The following is a 20854-nucleotide window of genomic DNA, read 5'->3' as shown; positions in this document are numbered from 1 at the left end:
CAAGTTGAGATGCTATTATCACAGTAGAAAAAGAGAACATATATCTTTTTTTTTTATAAAATTCATGTAAAACTGATTTTCATAATATAAAACAAAACGCGTAAAAATTTAACATTGTTTCACAGGACTTTATTTTATTCAATAGATGAGCTATTAGCATATGTATATGGTCATATGTATAATGATAACAATGTGATAATTAAAACATTAATAAATGATATAACGTATACCATCAAATATTTCAAATATGTATATATAAAAACTCGATATATAAGAATATCGTTAATAAAAATTCTGCTGTAAAAATTCTATATAATAAAAATCCCTAATAATTATAAAATATAAATATACATTCTATATATAAATATACACACCTATTTTCCTTATATCATAATGATACACAAGATATATTTATCATAATGTTAATTATGAAAGAGAAAACTCAATATGTGATTATATTCAAAGATTAAGATATGAATATCTGCATGTAAAATATGAGTTATACTACCTTCCAAAAATCTCATTAAAAAAAAAAAGATATTTATCACAGTAGAGTTTTAATTTGCATTTCTTGTTTTCCTTTATGTATGAAACATTTGCCCAATAATGGCAAAGCTCCTCACAGTGGAACTCATTTCGGAAATGTCATTGTTTGATTGCAAACCCGATGAGACAACCGTAGTCGCTGTACTCGTTTCATGCGCGTTTATTCGCTGAATATCGTCCATGTAATCCTTGTTCGTCTGTACATTCAGAGTGCTGTTGATGACATTTAGATGAGCTTGAGGCAATGTGGTCATGATGATGGGCGCAATAACCGAGGAAGAAGACGTAACTGAAGAAATGCCGCTGGAAATGGTCGTCTGGGGCGACTGGCCGCAGTAAATAGTTTGTTGCTGCGCGTTTTGCACGGTTTCCGATTGATAATTGCTATACTGCGCCTTACACTTTTTCTCGTGCACAAACAAACTGCCGGAATGACTGTAAGCCGTGCCACAGATCTTGCATGCGTACGGTTTCTCGCCTGTGTGCGTGAATCTATGCTCCTTCAGATACTTCAGTCGGCGAAATGATTTACCGCAGGTCTTACAATGGTAATTCGCCTCGCCAGTATGCGTGGTGATGTGAGCCTTGAGGGTGCATGATTTGGCAAACGCCGCACTGCAATATTGACAGACAAATGGCCGATCGCCCGTATGAGTTCTCTCATGATTGATGCAATTCGAGTTGGACGTGAAACCACGGCCGCAGTACTTGCACACGTGCGGCTTGTATCCCGTGTGCGTTCTCATATGAAACATAAGACCAGTATTTTGCCGAAACGTTTTGCTACATATGTGACAGAGAAAACGTTTGAAATTCGTGTCCTGCTGCTCCTTGGCGCGCTCGTGAATTCGCAAATGCCTCTGCAATTTGATTTCTTTCTCGAACGACTTGTTACATTCCTCGCATGTGTACAGCTTCAATTTTTCGTTATTCTTTTCCTGATCTTTGTCCTTATCCGCGCAAATACAAACACTGCTTGCACCACAATTTGCGCAATATTCGTCTTGTCCGCCGTGTATTTTCATTTGATGTTTTAATAAAGATTTTTTTGTATCGTACGATTTTCCACAGATCTTACAGGGAAAACCCTTACCTTCGTTATCGGAATCCAATTCTTCCCTGATCCAACTGTTTATAAGCTTAATGGCTGATTTATCGTCAGGTGGTTTCTGCGGCTCTGAACATGTTTTGTTCTCATCATGACCATACCGATCCATATGACTCTTAAGCCTATCCTGTCGAAAAAATTTCATGTTGCAAACGCTACAAATAAATTTTTTATGCACTGACTGATGACGTTGAAGACTTTTTTCATTAGTAAAGTGCTTGCTGCAATATCTACAGTCAAAGAGCAATGTATCGTCAAAAGACATAAATTTGTCATTACTTGAATCGCTATTTAACAAATCTCTCTGCTCATTTTTTGCGTTACGTTTTCTTAATTCTCTCATGCTATCTTTTACGCTTTGTGATTTTTCTTCATGTACTATTTCTTCATCCTTATTGACAATGACATGAAGTGACATTTCGGAATACTCTATATTATTTTCTAATTTTCTTTTGTCTCGAATTTCTTTTAATATAGAGAAAACTTCCTTAGGATTTGCTCTCTTGTGGACATTCAAATGTCTAACCATAGTATCAGTTTTTCTAAATCTTTTATTGCAGATTCTGCAAAACACTGGTTCTGATTTTTCCTTCGTTTTGTGCAGATTAAAATGCTTATGCAGTTTATCCAAACAGAAAAATTGCTTATCACAGTTATCACATTTGAACTCTTTATCATCATGAGTCAATGTATGTTTATCTAAAGACCTTTTACTGGAATAAAATCTATCACATTTTGGACATTTATATCGCAATTCAAATTCTGACATAGTATCCTTTTTATCAATATTTTTCGTGTTTGTTTGATACTCACTATTGGTGATATCTCGTTTAACAGTTGCGTTCTTTTTGATATATCTTCTCTGTCTTTCTTTATGATTCTTCAAATTCTCCATAGATGTAACTCTTTTGAACATAGTTAGTCTTCTCGTTCTATGAACTTCCTTTATAATTATTTTATCATGTTGTTTACATTTATTAACACAATCTAAGTCTGGTACATTATCTACTAAAATATTTTCTGTTTGATTAAAACTATCTGGTTGTTCATGTTTCATAATATTCTTTGATTCTGTCATAAAGATATTCTTCTCTATATTATCTCTATTATCCATATTTAATTCTTTATTGTCCTCTAATTTGATTGTATCCAGATTAAAAGATTGCTCAGTTTGACAACATTGATCCTGCAAAAAGAAATATAATCAATAGCTTCAATAATGTTGAAAATATTTTATTTATATAAAAATATAAACTACTTTTGTAAGAATAAAGTTGCTAATAATATTTGTGCGCAGTGTTATTCCATAGAGCTTTCTAAGCTCCTTATCTGCTTTCTGGCACTGTTCCCTCAATTCGTAAGCAATATTAATTTTTTTTTCACACTTGGTACAGATGCTAGAAGGCAAACCATCATCTTCCTGAACCTAGATAAAAATCACCTTATACTTTGTGCATGTAAAAAATAAATACAAATGTCGAGTGGTATAAAAAACAAACCTCCACCCCGCCGCACAATTGCAGTTTTTTCGAGAGAAGTTCGGATGTATCCGTACTATCTGGATCGTTCCAATTTTTGCGAAAGATGCACTGGTTGCAATGATTCATAGTCAGACAGACGCGACAGAGACTGGTGTCCTGATTTGTCCGCGCCGACATTTCGTCGTCGTCTTGCATCGACATCGTTGTGCAAATTTTTCCTTTCGTCCTTTTCGGAAAAACGCGAGCGTTAAATCATTCTAAATTCGCGTCAATGATTTTCCAAGAGCGATGATTTTCGATACGATTCCATTCTCAAATTGGAAACGTTGATCGCACACGCACTGTCATACATTCGCACGCATCTCACTGTTTTCTTCAATGTGTCAAGCAGGCCAGGCTTTTCACGCATGCGCGTGAATGAAGTATATAAAGCTCGTAAGAGTTTACGTCTATTTAATACCCAATTAATATTAAAGTTATTATTACAATCTTTTTTTTCAATTTTATAAAAATATTAGCACTTTCCAGCGCTTGCTTTATTCTTTAACGATGTCATGTCATCAAGAGTGCGTTCAAAAAACTGTCAGCTTATCAAAAATTTGTCAACTTTTATCCAATAAATTTTGTCCAATTCGGTTTATTCGGTTTATTTTATTATAGAAAAGACAATGAAATGGTATTTTTGTTATTTTTAATTTTTGTTACAATTATTATTGTGCTAGGTCTAACGATATGAATTATTTCAGTAAAATATATTATATTACATTAGTTGCTTTTCATTTGCACTCAAGTGATACTGAGTCACTCAGTTATGTGAGTATATTTTACACTCAGATAAAATGTCAATTGTTCATTGAGTAAAAGGAACGCGCAAGTGATATTGCAGGTTCATAACCTTACTTTTGTATGTGAGACTATTAGACTCACTAAAGCATATGGTCTCGATCGTGTGCAGAAGCTCAGTTGAATCTCATTTTCTCAGCATCAAAAGGAACCTGCATTCAACTGAGTTATAACGTCATAAGTGAGAATTATCTGAGTTTTGATTAAAGTTTTGAGTAAATGGAAAGCAACTATTATTATACTCTATCAGTTAATACTACGAATTACTGCGCATGCGCATATACGCACGTGTTTAAAAATTCCACGATCTGACTCTAACGTGAGATAGCTGGTTGAATGTGCGAGAAGGTTAAATGAGTATTGCATCAGATTTCATGCTTGAACAATATATACACGCATCCGAGTAACTTATTTAGCGCCTACTGACGAATGTTTTAGCGCGATAACAAAAAGTCAAACGAATGAAGTCCAAAATAATCTCGTCCGTGTATCATGTGAACTATCACACGTTGCTATCACTCTTTATAAAAAATCACAAATTACAACAAAATTGTTATAAATATTATACAGCCATGCCGCGCTCTTCTACACACGTGCTCAGTATGCAAAGAACGAGGCAAAAACATAAAGAAAAATCTTTAAAATATCTTGGCAATGCAAATGTGTCACTACAGGTTAGTATTACATTGATAATGATATAATAAAAAATAAATATTTGAAAAATTTGTTAGACTTTTGAATAAGAATATATTCCTTGAAGTTATCATTCAATATTTAATATCGATTAATATAACAGATAAATTTATTTGTAGATTCTAGGAAGTGGAGCTTATGGTGCACCAAAATGTGTTTACTTAACAGCAGGTCATACTAGTTATATTTTTAATTGCGGGGAGGGAACACAGAGGTTAGCACATGAACATAAATATAGATTAACAAAATTGGAACACATATTTGTAACATCGACATCGTGGAATAACTTAGGTGGCATGCCAGGAATGCTCTTAACGATACAAGATGCTGGAGTGCCAAAAATTAATGTACACGCCCCTAAAGGAACTATAGAAATATTTGATGCAATCAAGAAATTTGTGATGTTGCATGCTTTGAAGATTCATGAAGCAAAGTGTGACGAATCAGAGCCATATACAGATTCAGTAATGTCTGTATCATACGTTCCCATTTTGAAATCAAGTGCACAAGAGAAAGAGACTATAGATGTAAGAGAAGAAGTGATCAATAATATCAATTATTATAACTATACAACCAATTCTAATGGCAAACGAATATTTAATAATACAGTAGAGAAGGAGAGAAAAACACAAAAGGTTGAAGAAAAATCTGATAGCACAAGGATATCTAGTGCAATGTCCTATATTTGTAGATTGTATCCTCGAGCAGGCACATTATCTTTGGAAAAATGTGTGGAAAAGGGTGTGAAACCTGGCCCTTTGCTTGGTCAGCTCAAAGCTGGCAAAGATATTACTCTTCCTGATGGTACAGTCGTTCTGAGTACAGATGTCTGCTCCCCGACGACGCCAGGTCCTATTTTCTTAAGTATGTTGGCAAACTGTTTTGAAACGATTGACAAACATTTAGGTGTTTATGTTAAACAACAAATTTCTTATACTTTTTCTTACATTTTATTTGTTTACATTATAGTTGTAGAATGCCCATCGGAAGATTATTTAGAATCCTTTATAAATCAACCTGCCTTTGCGCGACATCACACAACAATGTCAAATGAGAATGATACACCGTTTTGCATTGTTCATTTCACACCTCAAAAGGTGATGGATGACCCTCGTTATATAGACTGGATGATCAAATTTGATCGTAACACACATCACATAGTAGTGAACGAGGAGAATGGATGCATGGGCACTGAAGCGATTCATAGGCAACAGCACAAACTTCATATGTTGCACTCTGAAATATTTCCCCTCTTAAACGAAAAAAGCTTTCAAAAGAAAACACAGGTAAGATGTATGAGACATATCAAAGTTTCTCTTGATCTTGGAAGTATCTAAATATTTTTTTATATATTGCTGCAAATACAAATTTTTCTTCTCTTAGCCGAACGATCTATTCAGCATACATCGTTCCAGAACAAATCACATTGTCCATTTACAACCAGAACTGAAATTTGATACAAACAATGAAGTATTGTTGCATCCAGAGGAATACATAAAAGAGGTTTTCGAAATCGAAGGTTTTTCAGAAATGTTGAAAGAGCTACAAACAAACATCAATATTCAAACGGAAAAGTTATCTATTAGAAAGGAATATCCAAAAATCATTATGTTAGGCACTGGTTCTAGCGTTCCGAGTAAAGTCAGAAATACGAGCGGTATACTCCTACGAGTGGATAAAAATCATAGTATGTTATTAGATTGTGGTGAAGGCACATTTGGACAGATTGCGAAAATCTATGGAAAATACAAGATGGCTAACATCATAAAAACGATCAAGGTATGTTAATGTTTCTATACTTCGTAATTTTGCAATAATAGATAGTGACTTTTGTAACGTTGTTAACGCTTACATAAATTATATTTTAGGCAGTATATATATCACATCCTCATGCTGATCATCATATTGGATTGATCGGTTTTTTGAAAGGAAGGGAAAAAATCACACAAGATTCTTTGTATCTGTTTGCGCCGGCATATATCGCTATGTGGTTGCGGTTTTATCATAAACGTTTCGAACCTATTTTGCATCAAATTACGTTAATTCCGAACAACGAGTTCTTCATGGACATACATAACCCGGCAGAGCATAAATACAAAAATATGTACAAAACGTTAAATGTACAAGCTGTGAAAACGACATATGTCAAGCATTGTCCTCATTCTTTCGGTATTTCTGTGACACTTCATAATGGGAAGAAAATAGTATACAGGTATATACATAATAATTTTTTATAAATTTTTTCATATACAGTATTGATTAACATAAATTTGACTATATGCAATGGATTTTTGATCTATTTTGTAATTCAATTTGAAATATATGCTCTTTACTTTAATGTGATAAATATGAACCAACAATATTTTATTGGTTCATATTTGTTGACAATATTTTATATTTTCAGTGGTGACACTATGCCTTGCGAGAATCTTGTGAAACTTGGTCAAGATTGCGATCTATTGATTCACGAAGCGACGATGGAGGACGATCTATTGAAAGAAGCAGAAATGAAGTTACATTCGACTACCTCGCAAGCCATACAGGCAGGTGAACAAATGAGATCGAAGTTCACGCTGTTAACGCATTTTAGTCAACGTTACCCAGTGATACCTCCCTTACCCAACGATGACGAGAATAGCTCTAAATTAAAAAATGTAGGTATTGCATATGATAATATGCACATCAATCTGTCGCAACTGCCGCTTTTGCCTTTAATGTACCCGACATTAAAATTGATGTTCATTAAACATTTTACGGAAATAGAGGAACGAGCTGCTAAACGTAATCGAACGGCACTAAACTTATAATAAATATTTTAAGCGATAACACACAAAAATTGTGATAACCATAATTGCTACTTTCGTCTTAATAGTATCCGATTGTTCTCTGTTGCTGATTAAAAATCAATATTTTTAACAAATATTTAATAAATGTTGCATAACAACGGAGAAATAAAATTTTTTTACCTGCATTTCTTTAATTTTTAACATATAAAATAAATCTTCCAAATTGAAATCTCTGTAAATAAAAAATGATACCGTTAATGTATTTCTTATAATATTTTTATGTGGGAGAAAATATAATATTTTTGTTTTAGAAAATATGTTACTAAAATTGAATACAATAGATGTAATAGTGAGTTCTTTATATCATTCTGTATATAGTATTGTATAATATATACAATATCAGTTTGTGAAAAGAATTACGTCTGGTTGAATAAACAATTCAAATCAGTTAAAATAATCCTGATCAATAAAAAATTTTTTTATTATATCCTTTAATTTATTACATCCATTATTCTTAATGCATTTCTACTGTGAAAAAGTAGTAAAAGAGATTGCCGCTTACATAAGTATATAAAGGAGTTGAGTGTGTATGTGTGTGTGTGTGTGTGTGTATGCGCGACACTCAATGTGTGTCATCGTGATGGATTAAGATATATATTTTATTGACACATCTTATCCAAAGTATAAAATACTCAACGATCACTGTTTTCATACATTTCGCGTCATAAAAATACGCGTTCCGTTCTCGTAACATATAAAATTAAGTGGTGCGAGGCGTAGATAATATATATTACGATTGTAAAACAACAATGTGTTGAAGAGGCAAACGTATATATTTACACGAGACTGATTTCAATGTCTTTCAAAATAATCTATCTGACATATCTATTCTCGTATCTCATACAATTCTATTCGATATAGTACTATATAGGAATTTCGTAAAACATGAAATATATAACATAGGCGAATCTCCGCCAATTTGCACATTGTTACGAAAAGTGAAAAAGATTAAATCTATCTTATTACTAAAAACGCGTGATACCCGTCGAAGTGTATCGTTCTCAATAAACGTAAAAAAGCGAACAAAAACGTGAATCTATATGCTACTGCAAATCTTTCCATCACCAAGCCTTATTAGTTTTGGCTTTATTTTATTAAATATACGCGGTTGGCTAGTATAAGTGTATGAAGCATATGAAGAGAATATAGCAAAACTCTTCTGTGTGTGTTTCATTAAATGCGCTTTGTCTAACTTACGATCGTAACGGATGTATTTTGGTAATGGAAACTGTGAAATGTGAAATCGATATTGAATCGATCAGGAAGTGATCGCGAATATTGGTCGACTTGTTGGATTTGGCTCTCTTTCAAATGTGTCTTTAAGAATATATTTATATTCATTCAAATTTCGCTTAATGAGTAAAATGTAAAATGCTCGTAACTGTAGCAAAAAAAAAAATTATTACCACGCTGCGAGCAGAAAGAAAAATCTATATATTTCCTCTTTTTCCTTTTTTTCATATTGATTTACATTACAACTTATTACAAAACACATTAATATAAAATAAGTAAATATAATAACATTCATTACCAAGTTTTGTAATAAAAATTATTTGTAATAAAAAATGCAGTACAGGAATAGTACAGAAGAAAAAGTATGTTTAAGTTAGTATAATATTGAACTCGCAACGTAGTAAGTTATACTTACAATATACAGGTATAAAAGTTTGTGTGTTACGTATAAAATAGATCCTAGATAGTTATAAAAGTATTCAAGCCGGTCTTGGATTTTTGGATAAATCGTTTATCACGTCAGTTTGGAATATATTGCGGACTGACGAAACGTTGTACCAAGATCGGAAACAAGAAAATCGTATGTCAATACATTGTGAACTGTTAACTCTATGCTGATTGCTCGACGCGGTATGCTCGATTAATTAAGTACGCCGCAGAGGAATTAGTCCAAATTGCGAATCTTTTATCACTGTTATTCGAAGAATATGATATTGTGCGAGTTACGACCAAAGCTGAGGAGGCAGTGGAGTATAAATCTTGCTCGTTGCACGTTTTTTTACGTTATTATATATATTGCCCGCATTAGAACTCCCATTTCGTGGCGGACTCATAGTCCGACTCGCCTAAACGCAACGCGCCGTTCTTGCCCGCGGTGAGATACCGGCCATCCACGCATTTGATGCAGATCCGTGACGGCTCGCGCAACTCCAGGTAAAAACCGTCGGATGGCATGTCCGAATCTACGGTCACTCCTTCGCTATCCGCATGCCAATACTTCCCGTTTTGTCCTATTTATTATGATGAATAAATCGATAAATTCAAATCAAGTAATCATAATCTGGAGGTAAGTGCAAAGATATTCTGCTTTCAATGATAAAATTAGCCATTATATCATTATATTATGTTATATTTGACTATATATATCTCATTAAATTAGTTGAGAGAGACTCTGCCATATATCATATATATTTATATTATATTATGAAATATATATTTAAAATTTTCAAGAGAAATTAATTCAATTGATTAACGTGGGAATTAATAAATTATATAAAGAAAAAAAGAAATTACCTTTAAATCTGACTACACCGCGTTCGCATCGTTCGACGCGTATCGTCTCGTAAATGGCCTTGTTGCACTCAAGCTTGATACTGGCCGCGCTTTTGGGCCCGACAAAACCCTGTTCGCATCGCAGCACCAGCACAGGCCGATTCATCAGGTAAAAGTAGTACTTGGCAGCGTCGGAGTCATTACCGTTCAGCGAGTCGGCGTTCGCATAAAGATGACCGGATCGCTTGGTCGCCAGAAACTTGCCATTATTTGCGCGCAATGCGACCGTGCCATCGTTTGATTGCCACGCCAAATCGAACAATGCGTTCGACGACCGCTTGTGATCGGATGCCTGAATACCACCGCCAGCTTCCAGGGTCCAGTAACGATCCTGCATCGTTCGTACGTACCATCGTTTTGTCACTCGATCAAACTCCAACTGGAATGTTTCATGGCCGGAGATCTCGTCCTGATTGGCCGTCACATCAACGCCTAATAAAAATCGAGATATCAATCTTTAGTAAGTAATTCTCCTAATAATAAATAAATTCGCATTTTTATGAACAAGGAATCTCATAAGTTCAGAAACTTACCTTGCTTCACGGAAACGTATCGCTGGTTCAACGCCGCGACGAATGACGCCTGTGGCAGAGATTCTTCTAAAGAGAAAAGTTCGTCGCGTGTAACGGTCGTTGATCTCGATTTTAGAACAGCCTTACTACCAATCGGTGCCAAATATGCGCCGTGTATATCGCTGCGAGATATCAAAATGTTTAATTAACATTATCTCGCATCTTATAGTGATTATTGTATCTTTTTATGCGTGCAAACAATTATACAGGAAGTCCAACGAAATGATTGCTAATTAATATTAAATAGCTTTATTTACGTACCGAAGGGCGAGAAGACCGGCGTGGAATTCCGCAGCGTACAAACAGTCTCGCGTGCAAGCGTCCAACAGTTTGCCGTCACGTGCGAGATATTTATTATTGCACGTATGCAGCGCGTAATGACCACCTTCAGACTTAGCACGATCCTTGTGACTATCATCGTCGCTCATAGTCGCTGGACGAAATTCCAACGTGAATAAAGTGTCCTCACCCCAGGGCACCGGCGCGTCCACATGGATCTCATCTTGAGTCGCACTCAGATGCGCGAAACGTTTCCTTCCGGCCGATCGAAGATTCACCTAGTAAATTAAGAAAATTAATATTAAAATTATTCTCTTAATATACAAAGTAGGTCTAAACGTTCCGGCCAGATTTTGAGATTTTATAGAAAATTTAATTCTGAACAAAAATCCATGTAGTATATAATCATAAAAGAATGAAGCAATGTAGGAACAAATTAAGGAAATTGTTCCTCCAAAAATTGTGTAATCAGTCGGTCTAGAAAATATGATAATTAGTAAAATTGTGTACATACAACGCAATGCCTAGATTAGATAAACCACGGATCCATAATTGCTTAAATGCTTGAGTTGCAAGACTTGAAAATGCAACAGGTATTGTTAAGATATACCTGCGGTCTGGCGGCAAGATGTACGAGCCAGTACTCCGCCTCTCCTGGAGCCTTAGCGGTACACTTCAATTCATCTTGGCTCGAGCCTAAGAAATAGCCTCTCTGAATATTCTTCAACGCCCATCGTCCGCTACCTGGAATTTATCAAAATATACATTTATATATGTATAAATTTTAATTACTCGTTACGAAGTCCCGATTTTAAGTACCGAATGTTACAAAACTGATTCTCGGAACATCCGTAATTAATTAGGAAAAAATAAATTAAATAAGACAATTTTAGTAGATTATAAAGAACACTGATTCGCGTAAAAAAGATTGTAAAGGCTCATATATACCATCAGAAGCGAGTTGTATTTGAAAAGCACATCCCGGATCTGATGAGTCCTCGCTCTCGCATGTTACGTTACCAAACTGGTCGACTGCTAGATATCGATCCAAGTGCGAGCGAAGGAAAACCTGATGCTCGCTACCCTCCAGAATCCATAATTGTTTCTTTTTCAAACTCGAACCATTGGCGTTGATCTTAAAACCGAATGTCTCCGCCGTTAAATATTTAAACTTCCCGTTTATCAATCCAACCTGAAGGAGAAAAAACGTATCAATTATACTATAATTCTCTGATTTTATATTTCTATTAAATAAATGATTTAAGGAGTTCGTTAAATTTGCCAAATATAATTAATAATAATCTAAATAATAAAATAATTTTTTCATCATTATAATCAACAATATTATATATTATTTGATTAATACATAATATGACAATTTTATTTTAAAAAATGAAAAAATTATATATCGATAGTCCAAATTTTTCAATGCCATTAACGTATCATATAACTTCGATAAATTCAACAGTTTGCATTAAGCTAATATATATTCAATTAATTAATATACATACTGTCCATCCCGATTTATCGACACCGTTCTCAGATCCTATATTCTCTGAACCGTTGCTCTGCATCGTACTGACGTAGCTGGACAAACTCACGGTCACTCTTACTCGAATTATAAAATCTACTCAAAGTAGTTTCTCAACTGTCTGAAACAAATGTGCACATTAATAATATTACATTGTTCATTAAAAGCGTCATTAAATCCGCTTATCTCAAGTTATATTCAAATATAATTATCTCAAATACCGTATAATAGTAAAGAGAATTCTTAAGCTTGTTACATTATAATAATAAAACTATATCACCGATTAAAAAAGCATCAAAGGAGATTTTATAAATTTATTCCCATCGATTTTAATTGAATGATATTTAATACAGAAGAAGCTAAAATAATTGTTTTACATTACGTTGGATATCTATTCTCATGTTTTACGTATGCAATTAATTAAAGTTTAATTATTACATCAAATACACTTATTCCTTCCTTTTTAGATAAGCTTCACTATACGAATATTTTTTCGCAATCATCATATTACTTTGAAATAACATACAATATATATGTTATATTATTCGTTATTGACGAGATACACGAGCGTTGTAAGTCACATTCAGTGGGGAAAGCACGGAAGCATGGGAGGCTTCATATGCGCCGATTGAGAAATTCGCCACTGCGCGTATTGATCCTCGAGAGAGAGTTTCATCCCAACGCTATCGCCAGCAAACGTCTACTAACGCGAGACAAAACACCGCTATTATTTGCCAGATAAGCGCGCTCCCTTTCGCGCTTCTCGCTTCATTTATGCATGTCTCATCCCGTTATGATTCCGTCCTGTTTTAGCTATTTTCATCATAATTTTATTTCCAGTTATAATAATTCCTATTGTAATAATTATAATGTCGAAAAACACATTCTGTCTTTTGTCGCTATGATATTAGTACACGTATCACAACAATTATGAGAAAAGAAAAAAGAGAGAAGATGGTCGCAAAGACATTTAATATAAATTTAATAAATTTTTACAATTTTTGTTTTCTGTAAATAAAAGTTTTCAAAGTTTAAAAAAATCAACAAATTTTAAATAAATTAACAAACTTAATAATTTTAATAAATTGTGGAAGGGAAACTTTACTTAAAATTTATGAAAATCAATTGCGACTTTAATCTTTAAATTGCTTATTGTTTTATATTACAACTACTTTGACATGATTAATATCAAGGTTTTTTTTTAATGGTTGCATTTCACGTAGGAATAATTTATTCGTAGCATTTATATCACAACGATAAGATAAAATCATATGCATATGCAAATCTGTTTGATTTTGTTTGAATTAATATCTGTCCGCAATCAATCTTATATATGTCTCGAGATTTTCTCGCCAATCAACTTGGGATCAACTCCTGTTAAACGTGCCAGTTAAATCGACATTCGCCAGTAACATACGTTGTAACTGTTAATTTAATCGGTCGAATGAGAATGCTCGAGAGGGTATGCAAGAGGGTATCAACCTTTTATTACTGCATCTTTACCTAAAAAAGTAGAAAGGCATAGATGTACTCAGAGTCGAAAGATTTATATTTTTAATTTATAATTTACGATTCATTAAAATTTCTTTCCAATTCGTCAAAGAACGTGTAGAACCAATGTGTTGATTCGCTTAGATGCGAGACATCCTATATACATATAGGCATCTACTGCAAGTGGCAGATAAATGTAAATGAGCCGTTCAACTTGATGCGCGGCGTGTCATTGAACCGGTTACTCACACCAATGCTGTAATCACCGTAAATCGGAAACAGGACTCTCGTTTCGCACAGCGATTGAAGTTCTTAATCCATATCGAATATAATTATACGCGAGACGCGCATAAAAGCGATGTTGAGCCATCGATAAAACGGTATGTGAATTAAAGCATTCCCACGTAACACGTTCGTAAAACGTTACGAGCAGGAATAACAGGAGAAGAAGAGGTCCTTGAACTTGTAAAAGAAATTCCTTGGTCTTTAGGAGGACACGTGACCGTGATATTCAAGATATCCGTAGCTTGACGGGCATACATTATTTATTTAATTTAATGAGTTCAATTAAAATTGCAAAGTAAAATTTCTTTGTAAAGTTTTCATTCAATGTATGTTAAAGAATTATTTCATCGCTTACACAAATAAAAAATTATACGTGAATTACACTTGAGAATTGAAAGATAAAATCATTTGATTACATTATCATAGCGATAAATACCTTAGTGTATTTGGTGTCTTTAATTTTTCTTAATTCGCCTTCTGCATCTCTATCATTAAAATATCTATTGCAATTTTACAATTTCTTATAGTTGATTTAACATAAATCCAAAATAATTTCCCTCTCAAAAAATTCAAACTGCACTGCAGAGGTGCAATAGTGAAAGCAGGCGTCGCTTTGTCAACACACGGTAGATAAGATCGCTCTTAAATTTTCCTGTCACGAACACGAACGGAAGTACTTTCAACGACAGCGAACAAGGACAACGATGCGTTAAAGCGTAAAGATGCGTTGACACGTTCAATTCGACTCGATCGAGGCAATCAAACGAGAACTTTTTTCAATCTACCGACTAAATATTAAATATTAATCGATTAAAGTTTTACCGAATTTACTAAATTTTACGTATATATAAATCGAATACCACAGAGAAGATCGTTAAATTTTGAAAGGGCAAAAGGACAACGCGACCATCATAAAACAGTAAATAAATAGTCGTCGACGATAAAGAGATCTAAAAGTACAAGCACGCCGATCGGATTTAGAACGATAAATCTGGCACGATCCTACCGTACTTTTACGAGCCGTGTGATGAAAATATCGGTCCAAGAAAAGCCGCAGACAGGTCTTTGGCCGAACTTGGTCATCGTCGAGGATATCGATATATCTGCATACGGTCTTTTCCCTTCTTATGTATCATGGATATATTTTTTCTTCATTAATAACACGATATTAGAATCATTCAATACAAATGTCTTAGTCCATTGATGTATTTTTAGGTGAAGCTCAAAAGGTACAAGAAGATCCTTCCTTTCATAGAGATAAGAATATTTGAGTGAAAATATTGTAATTAGTAGAAAATACACAAATATATAAAACAATCATATACAAAAATTCTATTATAAACATGTAAAATAAACGTGTAAAATATATTTTCTAAAAATACAACAAAAATATAAAATATAATTATATTCATTTATAATAACGGGGCGATTTTTATTGCTAGAATTTGTATTAATTCTCTAGCGTATGTGTTAAAAGAGGACAGTGACATATCTAGACATTAATTAACCGCTTCTGCCTCCGAATCACAGGACGACGTGACTCGCGCGTTCTCGTTTCAAGTTATTGACACTAATTGGAGAAAATTCGCAGTGTTTACGCTCGAATATGAGCCGTAAGTGATTTACTTATGCTTCCGACGTGATTGCAGCGATAAAGTCACGCGAGCCTCTCTCTTCATTCGAGTTGGCAACGGAATCCGTTATGCGTCGGAAACGCGAGAGATTACTGTAAGATTTAAGAAAAAAAAAAAAATAAAATAAAGAAAAGAATGCGCGCGAATAACACAACCGCAGGCAAGATCCGTATCAAGTCATGTTCGACGCGGCATGATACGAGGAACAACAAACACAATACAAACAAACAGTATATCGTACAACGATATACAGAATGTTTCATTATACGTAATATACAAGGTGCTCTATCGCTAAAGTATCGTTGCGTGAAAATTGAGTATTGTAAATACATTGCAACTCTCGTCATGCTGTAAGTTTCCTCCGAGAGATATCAAATGTCAATCCGAGAGAGATGACAATACATGTCAATTAGAGCGAAACAATGCAAATCGAAAGATTTTGTTTAATTTATTATTATTATTAATGAAAGAAATAATAAAATGTCGCTTCTCTCGGATAATTTTGCGACCGAACTTTCGGTGTATAATATCGTGTATAATATATCGTGCGCGTTTTTTCTCTCTTCTTCCTTTGTGCAGAGTCACTCAAAAGCTGCAGCTGCGACTGCAACGCGAAAAATCGCGGCAAGAAATTAATGCGACATATGTACGAGCGCGAAACTCGTGCTCGTATTTCTTACGAGGGCACGTGCTTACTGTGCCCTTTTTGTCGTATTACTTTCAAGGATATTATATCGTTGCGATAAAACGGTTAAGTATTATAGTGATTATGTTGTGATGTTTATGTTACCGTAATAATCGAACGATCAATAATTCATTTTTTTCTCATTATTTAGTATAATAGCGCGCACACACGCATACATATACATACATGAATATATATATATATATATATATATATATATATATATATATATATTATATAAAATGTTTTAATTATAAAATATATTCTAAAATTTAAAATGATTATACGGTAAATAATTTAATGTTTAAAATTAATCGATACGTTGGTGAAAAAATAATCGTACATAAATCTTCTATTGCTCGCGTTTAAATGTCCACGATTAGTCTCATGGTGAATAACGCAATTCGCCAAGCTTGACGTTGTCCATTTTTATATCATCACGAGCTGTTTTATTATACCAGATATATACTGGTTTTTTCCGTTCTTACACAGGGTATTATCACTACAATACAGACTTTGTATTAGTCGACAATTGAACGCAAGTCAATGTAAAATTTCGCATTTAATTTATCGCGGCTGAGACGTCGAAAGAAAAATATATTTTCATTATAAATTGTATGTATAAATTAAGAATTTAATTTTATATGTGATTTCTTAGTCTCCCTTTATCTAGAAAATCTGTAATTATATAAAACAGAGAACTGAGAACATTTTTTATTTATTTTTTTCTTTTTCATATCTCCGATTTTATTCTGTAAGAATAAGATACGCACAATCACAAATAGAAAATACTTCAAATCATTTTTTAACATATATAAAATATGAATGAAAAGACTCTTATCAATGTAATTTCTTGAGATTACTACTAATTGGATTTTTCATAATACAATTTTTATTTTACTATATTCTACTATAATAGAATTTCGGTTTCGTGGAAAATATTTACTCCGGAATGAAAAGAATGCGCGTGTGAATGCGCGTCATGGATTTTACTCGCGATGTATGTAATTATCTACCTACAAATAAAAGAGTTTATCAAGGATCTCTACAATAACTTTCTCACGCGTTTCAAATCGTTAACGAATCCCCTTGGGCGTGTTTAATCTGCTAATGTACTTAAGACGTAAAAATACTTTTAAGCTTCTCGTTTTAAGCGGCGGGCCCAACGCTAGAATTGACGAAGAAAAAACTTATTTCGTTTCTATTTTATTTGAGCAATTCATCGGTCAAGGCTTTGTAGTTAGAAATAAACGCTAATTTTATATATATATATATATATATATATATATATATATATATATATATAATATATATAATAATAATAATAATATATAATAATAATAATAAATACTCTTTTATATATATATATATATATATATATATATATATATATATATAAATAAAATAAGCTGTTGGTAATATAAATTCGTCAGCGGAGTGTGTGTCTCGAACAAAACGAGTCAAGTCTTATCGAAATTTTATCGAATTTTATTGAAGAGAAAGCGGTGCAGTCTCCAGAACTCGAGAAATTCGAATTTCGACAGAAGAGGACTGGTTCTCCGTCTCTTCCTGATTATTTTTCTTCCGAATACCGATGTGTCATATACGGTGGCGCCCTTTCGTTTCGACCGGGTCCGACCCCACCCAGCTGGCAGGGCAAAACCAGCCGAGAACTCGCAACCGACCGATTAGGATGACTCACCCGACGCACTCGCGAGTTCTCGGTGCTTCCGTACGAAATAAAAGGCACGCACTCCCCCGCTGGTGCGTCCCTCACGCGAAGGTCGATAAAAATAGTTGGTATATATCCGAAGAGTGAAGGCCACGCGTCGACAAGCGAATTTTCACGCCGCGCGACGAAGCGCTCTGCCTCTCGAAGGGCTTCCCGGTCGGTCTCCATGGGAACTGCCCCCGTGACGATCCCTTCAAGGTTGCACGAGCTCTCGCGAGGATTACCAGTCCTGATCGTCTTGTAGGGGTCATGCACAATGACAACGATATTCGTATAATTGAATTTTCTGTCAGTTTCATTACGGGGTATACAATCTCGAGATAAGATTAATCGTTCTTTTTTCTATAAATCATAGATATAATATATATAATGTTTAAATGTCTCGGTCGATTAGCCAAGGACCGCTATGATACGTACCGACATTAAAAATGCAAATGGAACTTTGTTTTTTTTTTTAATAATTCTTTGAGTATGTTTGATGTAAATTTTAATTTTAATTTATTAAAAATGTGGAGGTATTTTTTTATCCACTCGGATGCTTAATAAAAGTACGAAATATATAGAGAAACTAATAATTTTCAAGTTACAATCAATCCAAATTGAATTAAGAGAGAGAGATTGAAATAAATATCTTATTCTTTGTTTAATTTCAAGCAGATTTAATGGATACGTAAGATATATGTAAAGGTATGAAGAAGAGGAAGCTCGTTTCGAGTCGGTCGACACTTAGCAGCGATACTTATATGTATGAATACTCGAATTTTACATGGCTACGTCATTCGCATCGTGTGTGAACGGAGGAACGCTTTGTCTTCGTCACACCCTCGCGCGCCCCTTGTTGTCAAGGGGTATTGAACCTTTTATCTACTACATAATTTTAGCTCGAGTACTTCGCCTATGTAAAGAGAACGAAAAATATTGCGAGACCATCTAAAAAACTGTCCAGAGACACTTAAAAGACGCATCTAAATGTCGTAGTCTTCCGTCGTAGTTTTCCTGGATCGCTAGGATATTATATCGTTTGCTGGGTGTACGCAGGATACCGGGAAGGACAAAAGAGGATGCTCGCACGCGACATCCTCTTATCCGCAGCAGGAATTCGCGACCTCGTGTTCCGCCGATAAGCACGAGGGACAGGAAGCTGAGGCCGGCTTCTCTCCTTACCTCTCTGTTTCTCTCTCTCTCTCTCTCTTTCTTTCTTGCTCTTTCTCCGCGAAGAAGTCCTGCTCCCTCGATCGTTGGCTTCTTGACGCCCGGTCCTGTCGAGCGTATCGATGGCACACACGCGCGCGCGTCTCGTCCCGGCTCGACGCGATTCGATTCGGCCGCGCCTCGGTCACGTCGAATTGTGCGTAGAGAAGACGAAGGCGAAATACGCGAGTTACAGGGCGAGAGAAAACGACGGGACGATCGGAATGAAAAGAGCGACGCACGCGAGAAGAGCGCGAGAAACGAAGAACGAACGTACGAATCGACGCTCGTCACGCTACTGACTGAGCTGAGGCCCGCCGTACAACGCAACCTACAACGTACGACCGCTCCTGCTCCTAGGCAGGCCCCGTCGCGGCGACGCGGGAGCGTGCAAGGGTAGGGGTTGACGGCTGTCGCATCTCTCTTTCTCTCTCTCTCTCTCTCTCTCTCTCTCTTCTTCTTTCTCCTCTCTAGCGATGGCGATGACATCCTCGTGTGCATTCATCGCACACAAAAATACATGCTATATTAAAGTCAATGTCATAAGATACAGGTTGCAACATTTTTTTTTTCGATTATAAGATTTTTTTATTTATAAGATCGCGAATTATAGTCTTCTTTTCTTCGTTCATTTCTCGAATATAAACGATTCTCGACTTTTATCTGGTGCTAAAAGCTAGCTGTAATATCGTCCCATCTTGTTTGACAATTCTTGCTGTGACAGCTTCCAAGAAATGGACCCCACATTTGCGCCTCGGTTATAAATTCACGGCTCGATTGCCAGCAACAATTTAATAATCGGAGAACCCTGTAATAGCACGAATTAATCGCAACAAGGTAGATACTTGTCGTTAATCTGACCGCTACGAATAAGGGATCAGGCATCAATCTCCCGCGAACAAGTGGCATACTTGTTCGATAGGTGCGAGCGAAACCGGTCTGGGCCCATCGCTCGCAGCTGACTCGGCACGAGACGAGAGTCGCGTGTGCAGGAGAGGAGGAAGAAAGAGAGGGTTGGGTGCGAGTGGTATAAACGTGCATCGAACTGTCGACGGTTATTGTATAGGGGCGGTGAACCTCGTCCGTGTTTTTTCGCCGGTCGTCGCGATAATAATTTCGCGCTATTTTTGCGCACGAATCGCGTCCACATCGTTCGCGGAATCGATACGAGAAACCACGCGTCAGCGAATGAGTGCGATGTGGACCCTTTATTTCGATCAAGAGAGAGTCGCACGTATTACGAACATTATGTCATCGTATATAGAATTTTCGTCAAATATCCTTTTCATTACATTATTTGATTAAATCGCTTAAAAACATAACATGCATTTTTTTTATAATAAAATAATCATGCTCATTGCTACAATACAAT

General features: G+C 35.1%; 3 protein-coding genes across 9 annotated transcripts; 1 reads left to right on the top strand and 2 right to left on the bottom strand.

The window, feature by feature from the left end:
- Nucleotides 1-143: 143 nt before the first annotated feature.
- Nucleotides 144-3373, bottom strand: LOC126854578 (zinc finger protein 568-like). Its single transcript, XM_050601467.1, has 3 exons — nt 3154-3373; nt 2913-3080; nt 144-2840 (listed from the first exon to the last, which is right to left on the bottom strand). Exons 1-3 carry the CDS (start codon nt 3334-3336, stop codon nt 582-584), a joined length of 2610 nt encoding a protein of 869 aa, XP_050457424.1. The 5' UTR covers nt 3337-3373; the 3' UTR covers nt 144-581.
- Nucleotides 3374-3446: 73 nt separating this feature from the next.
- Nucleotides 3447-7914, top strand: LOC126854580 (ribonuclease Z, mitochondrial). Of its 6 annotated transcripts, none has more exons than XM_050601470.1 (7): nt 3447-3570; nt 4549-4652; nt 4791-5535; nt 5641-5957; nt 6055-6450; nt 6540-6883; nt 7076-7914. In XM_050601470.1, the coding sequence occupies exons 1-7, from the start codon at nt 3543-3545 to the stop codon at nt 7476-7478; spliced, it is 2337 nt and encodes a 778-aa protein (XP_050457427.1). In that variant the 5' UTR covers nt 3447-3542; the 3' UTR covers nt 7479-7914. The 6 variants fall into 6 exon arrangements, with proteins under 6 accessions (XP_050457427.1, XP_050457430.1, XP_050457426.1 ...); XM_050601473.1 differs by lacking the exon at nt 3447-3570 and adding an exon at nt 3729-3948; XM_050601469.1 differs by lacking the exon at nt 3447-3570 and adding an exon at nt 3730-3948 and having other exon boundaries at nt 4022-4652.
- On the bottom strand, nt 7912-19804 carry LOC126854582 (protein singed). Of its 2 annotated transcripts, none has more exons than XM_050601484.1 (8): nt 19456-19804; nt 12445-12585; nt 11882-12125; nt 11544-11677; nt 10916-11211; nt 10616-10776; nt 10044-10514; nt 7912-9760 (listed from the first exon to the last, which is right to left on the bottom strand). In XM_050601484.1, the coding sequence occupies exons 2-8, from the start codon at nt 12505-12507 to the stop codon at nt 9555-9557; spliced, it is 1575 nt and encodes a 524-aa protein (XP_050457441.1). In that variant the 5' UTR covers nt 12508-12585; nt 19456-19804; the 3' UTR covers nt 7912-9554. The 2 variants fall into 2 exon arrangements, with proteins under 2 accessions (XP_050457441.1, XP_050457440.1); XM_050601483.1 differs by having other exon boundaries at nt 12445-12581.
- Between the last annotated feature and the right edge of the window lie 1050 nt (nt 19805-20854).

This window comes from Cataglyphis hispanica, chromosome 14 (assembly GCF_021464435.1).
Source record: "Cataglyphis hispanica isolate Lineage 1 chromosome 14, ULB_Chis1_1.0, whole genome shotgun sequence".
NCBI classification, from domain to species: Eukaryota; Metazoa; Arthropoda; class Insecta; order Hymenoptera; family Formicidae; genus Cataglyphis; species Cataglyphis hispanica.
This window is presented reverse-complemented; position numbering and strand designations above follow the sequence as displayed.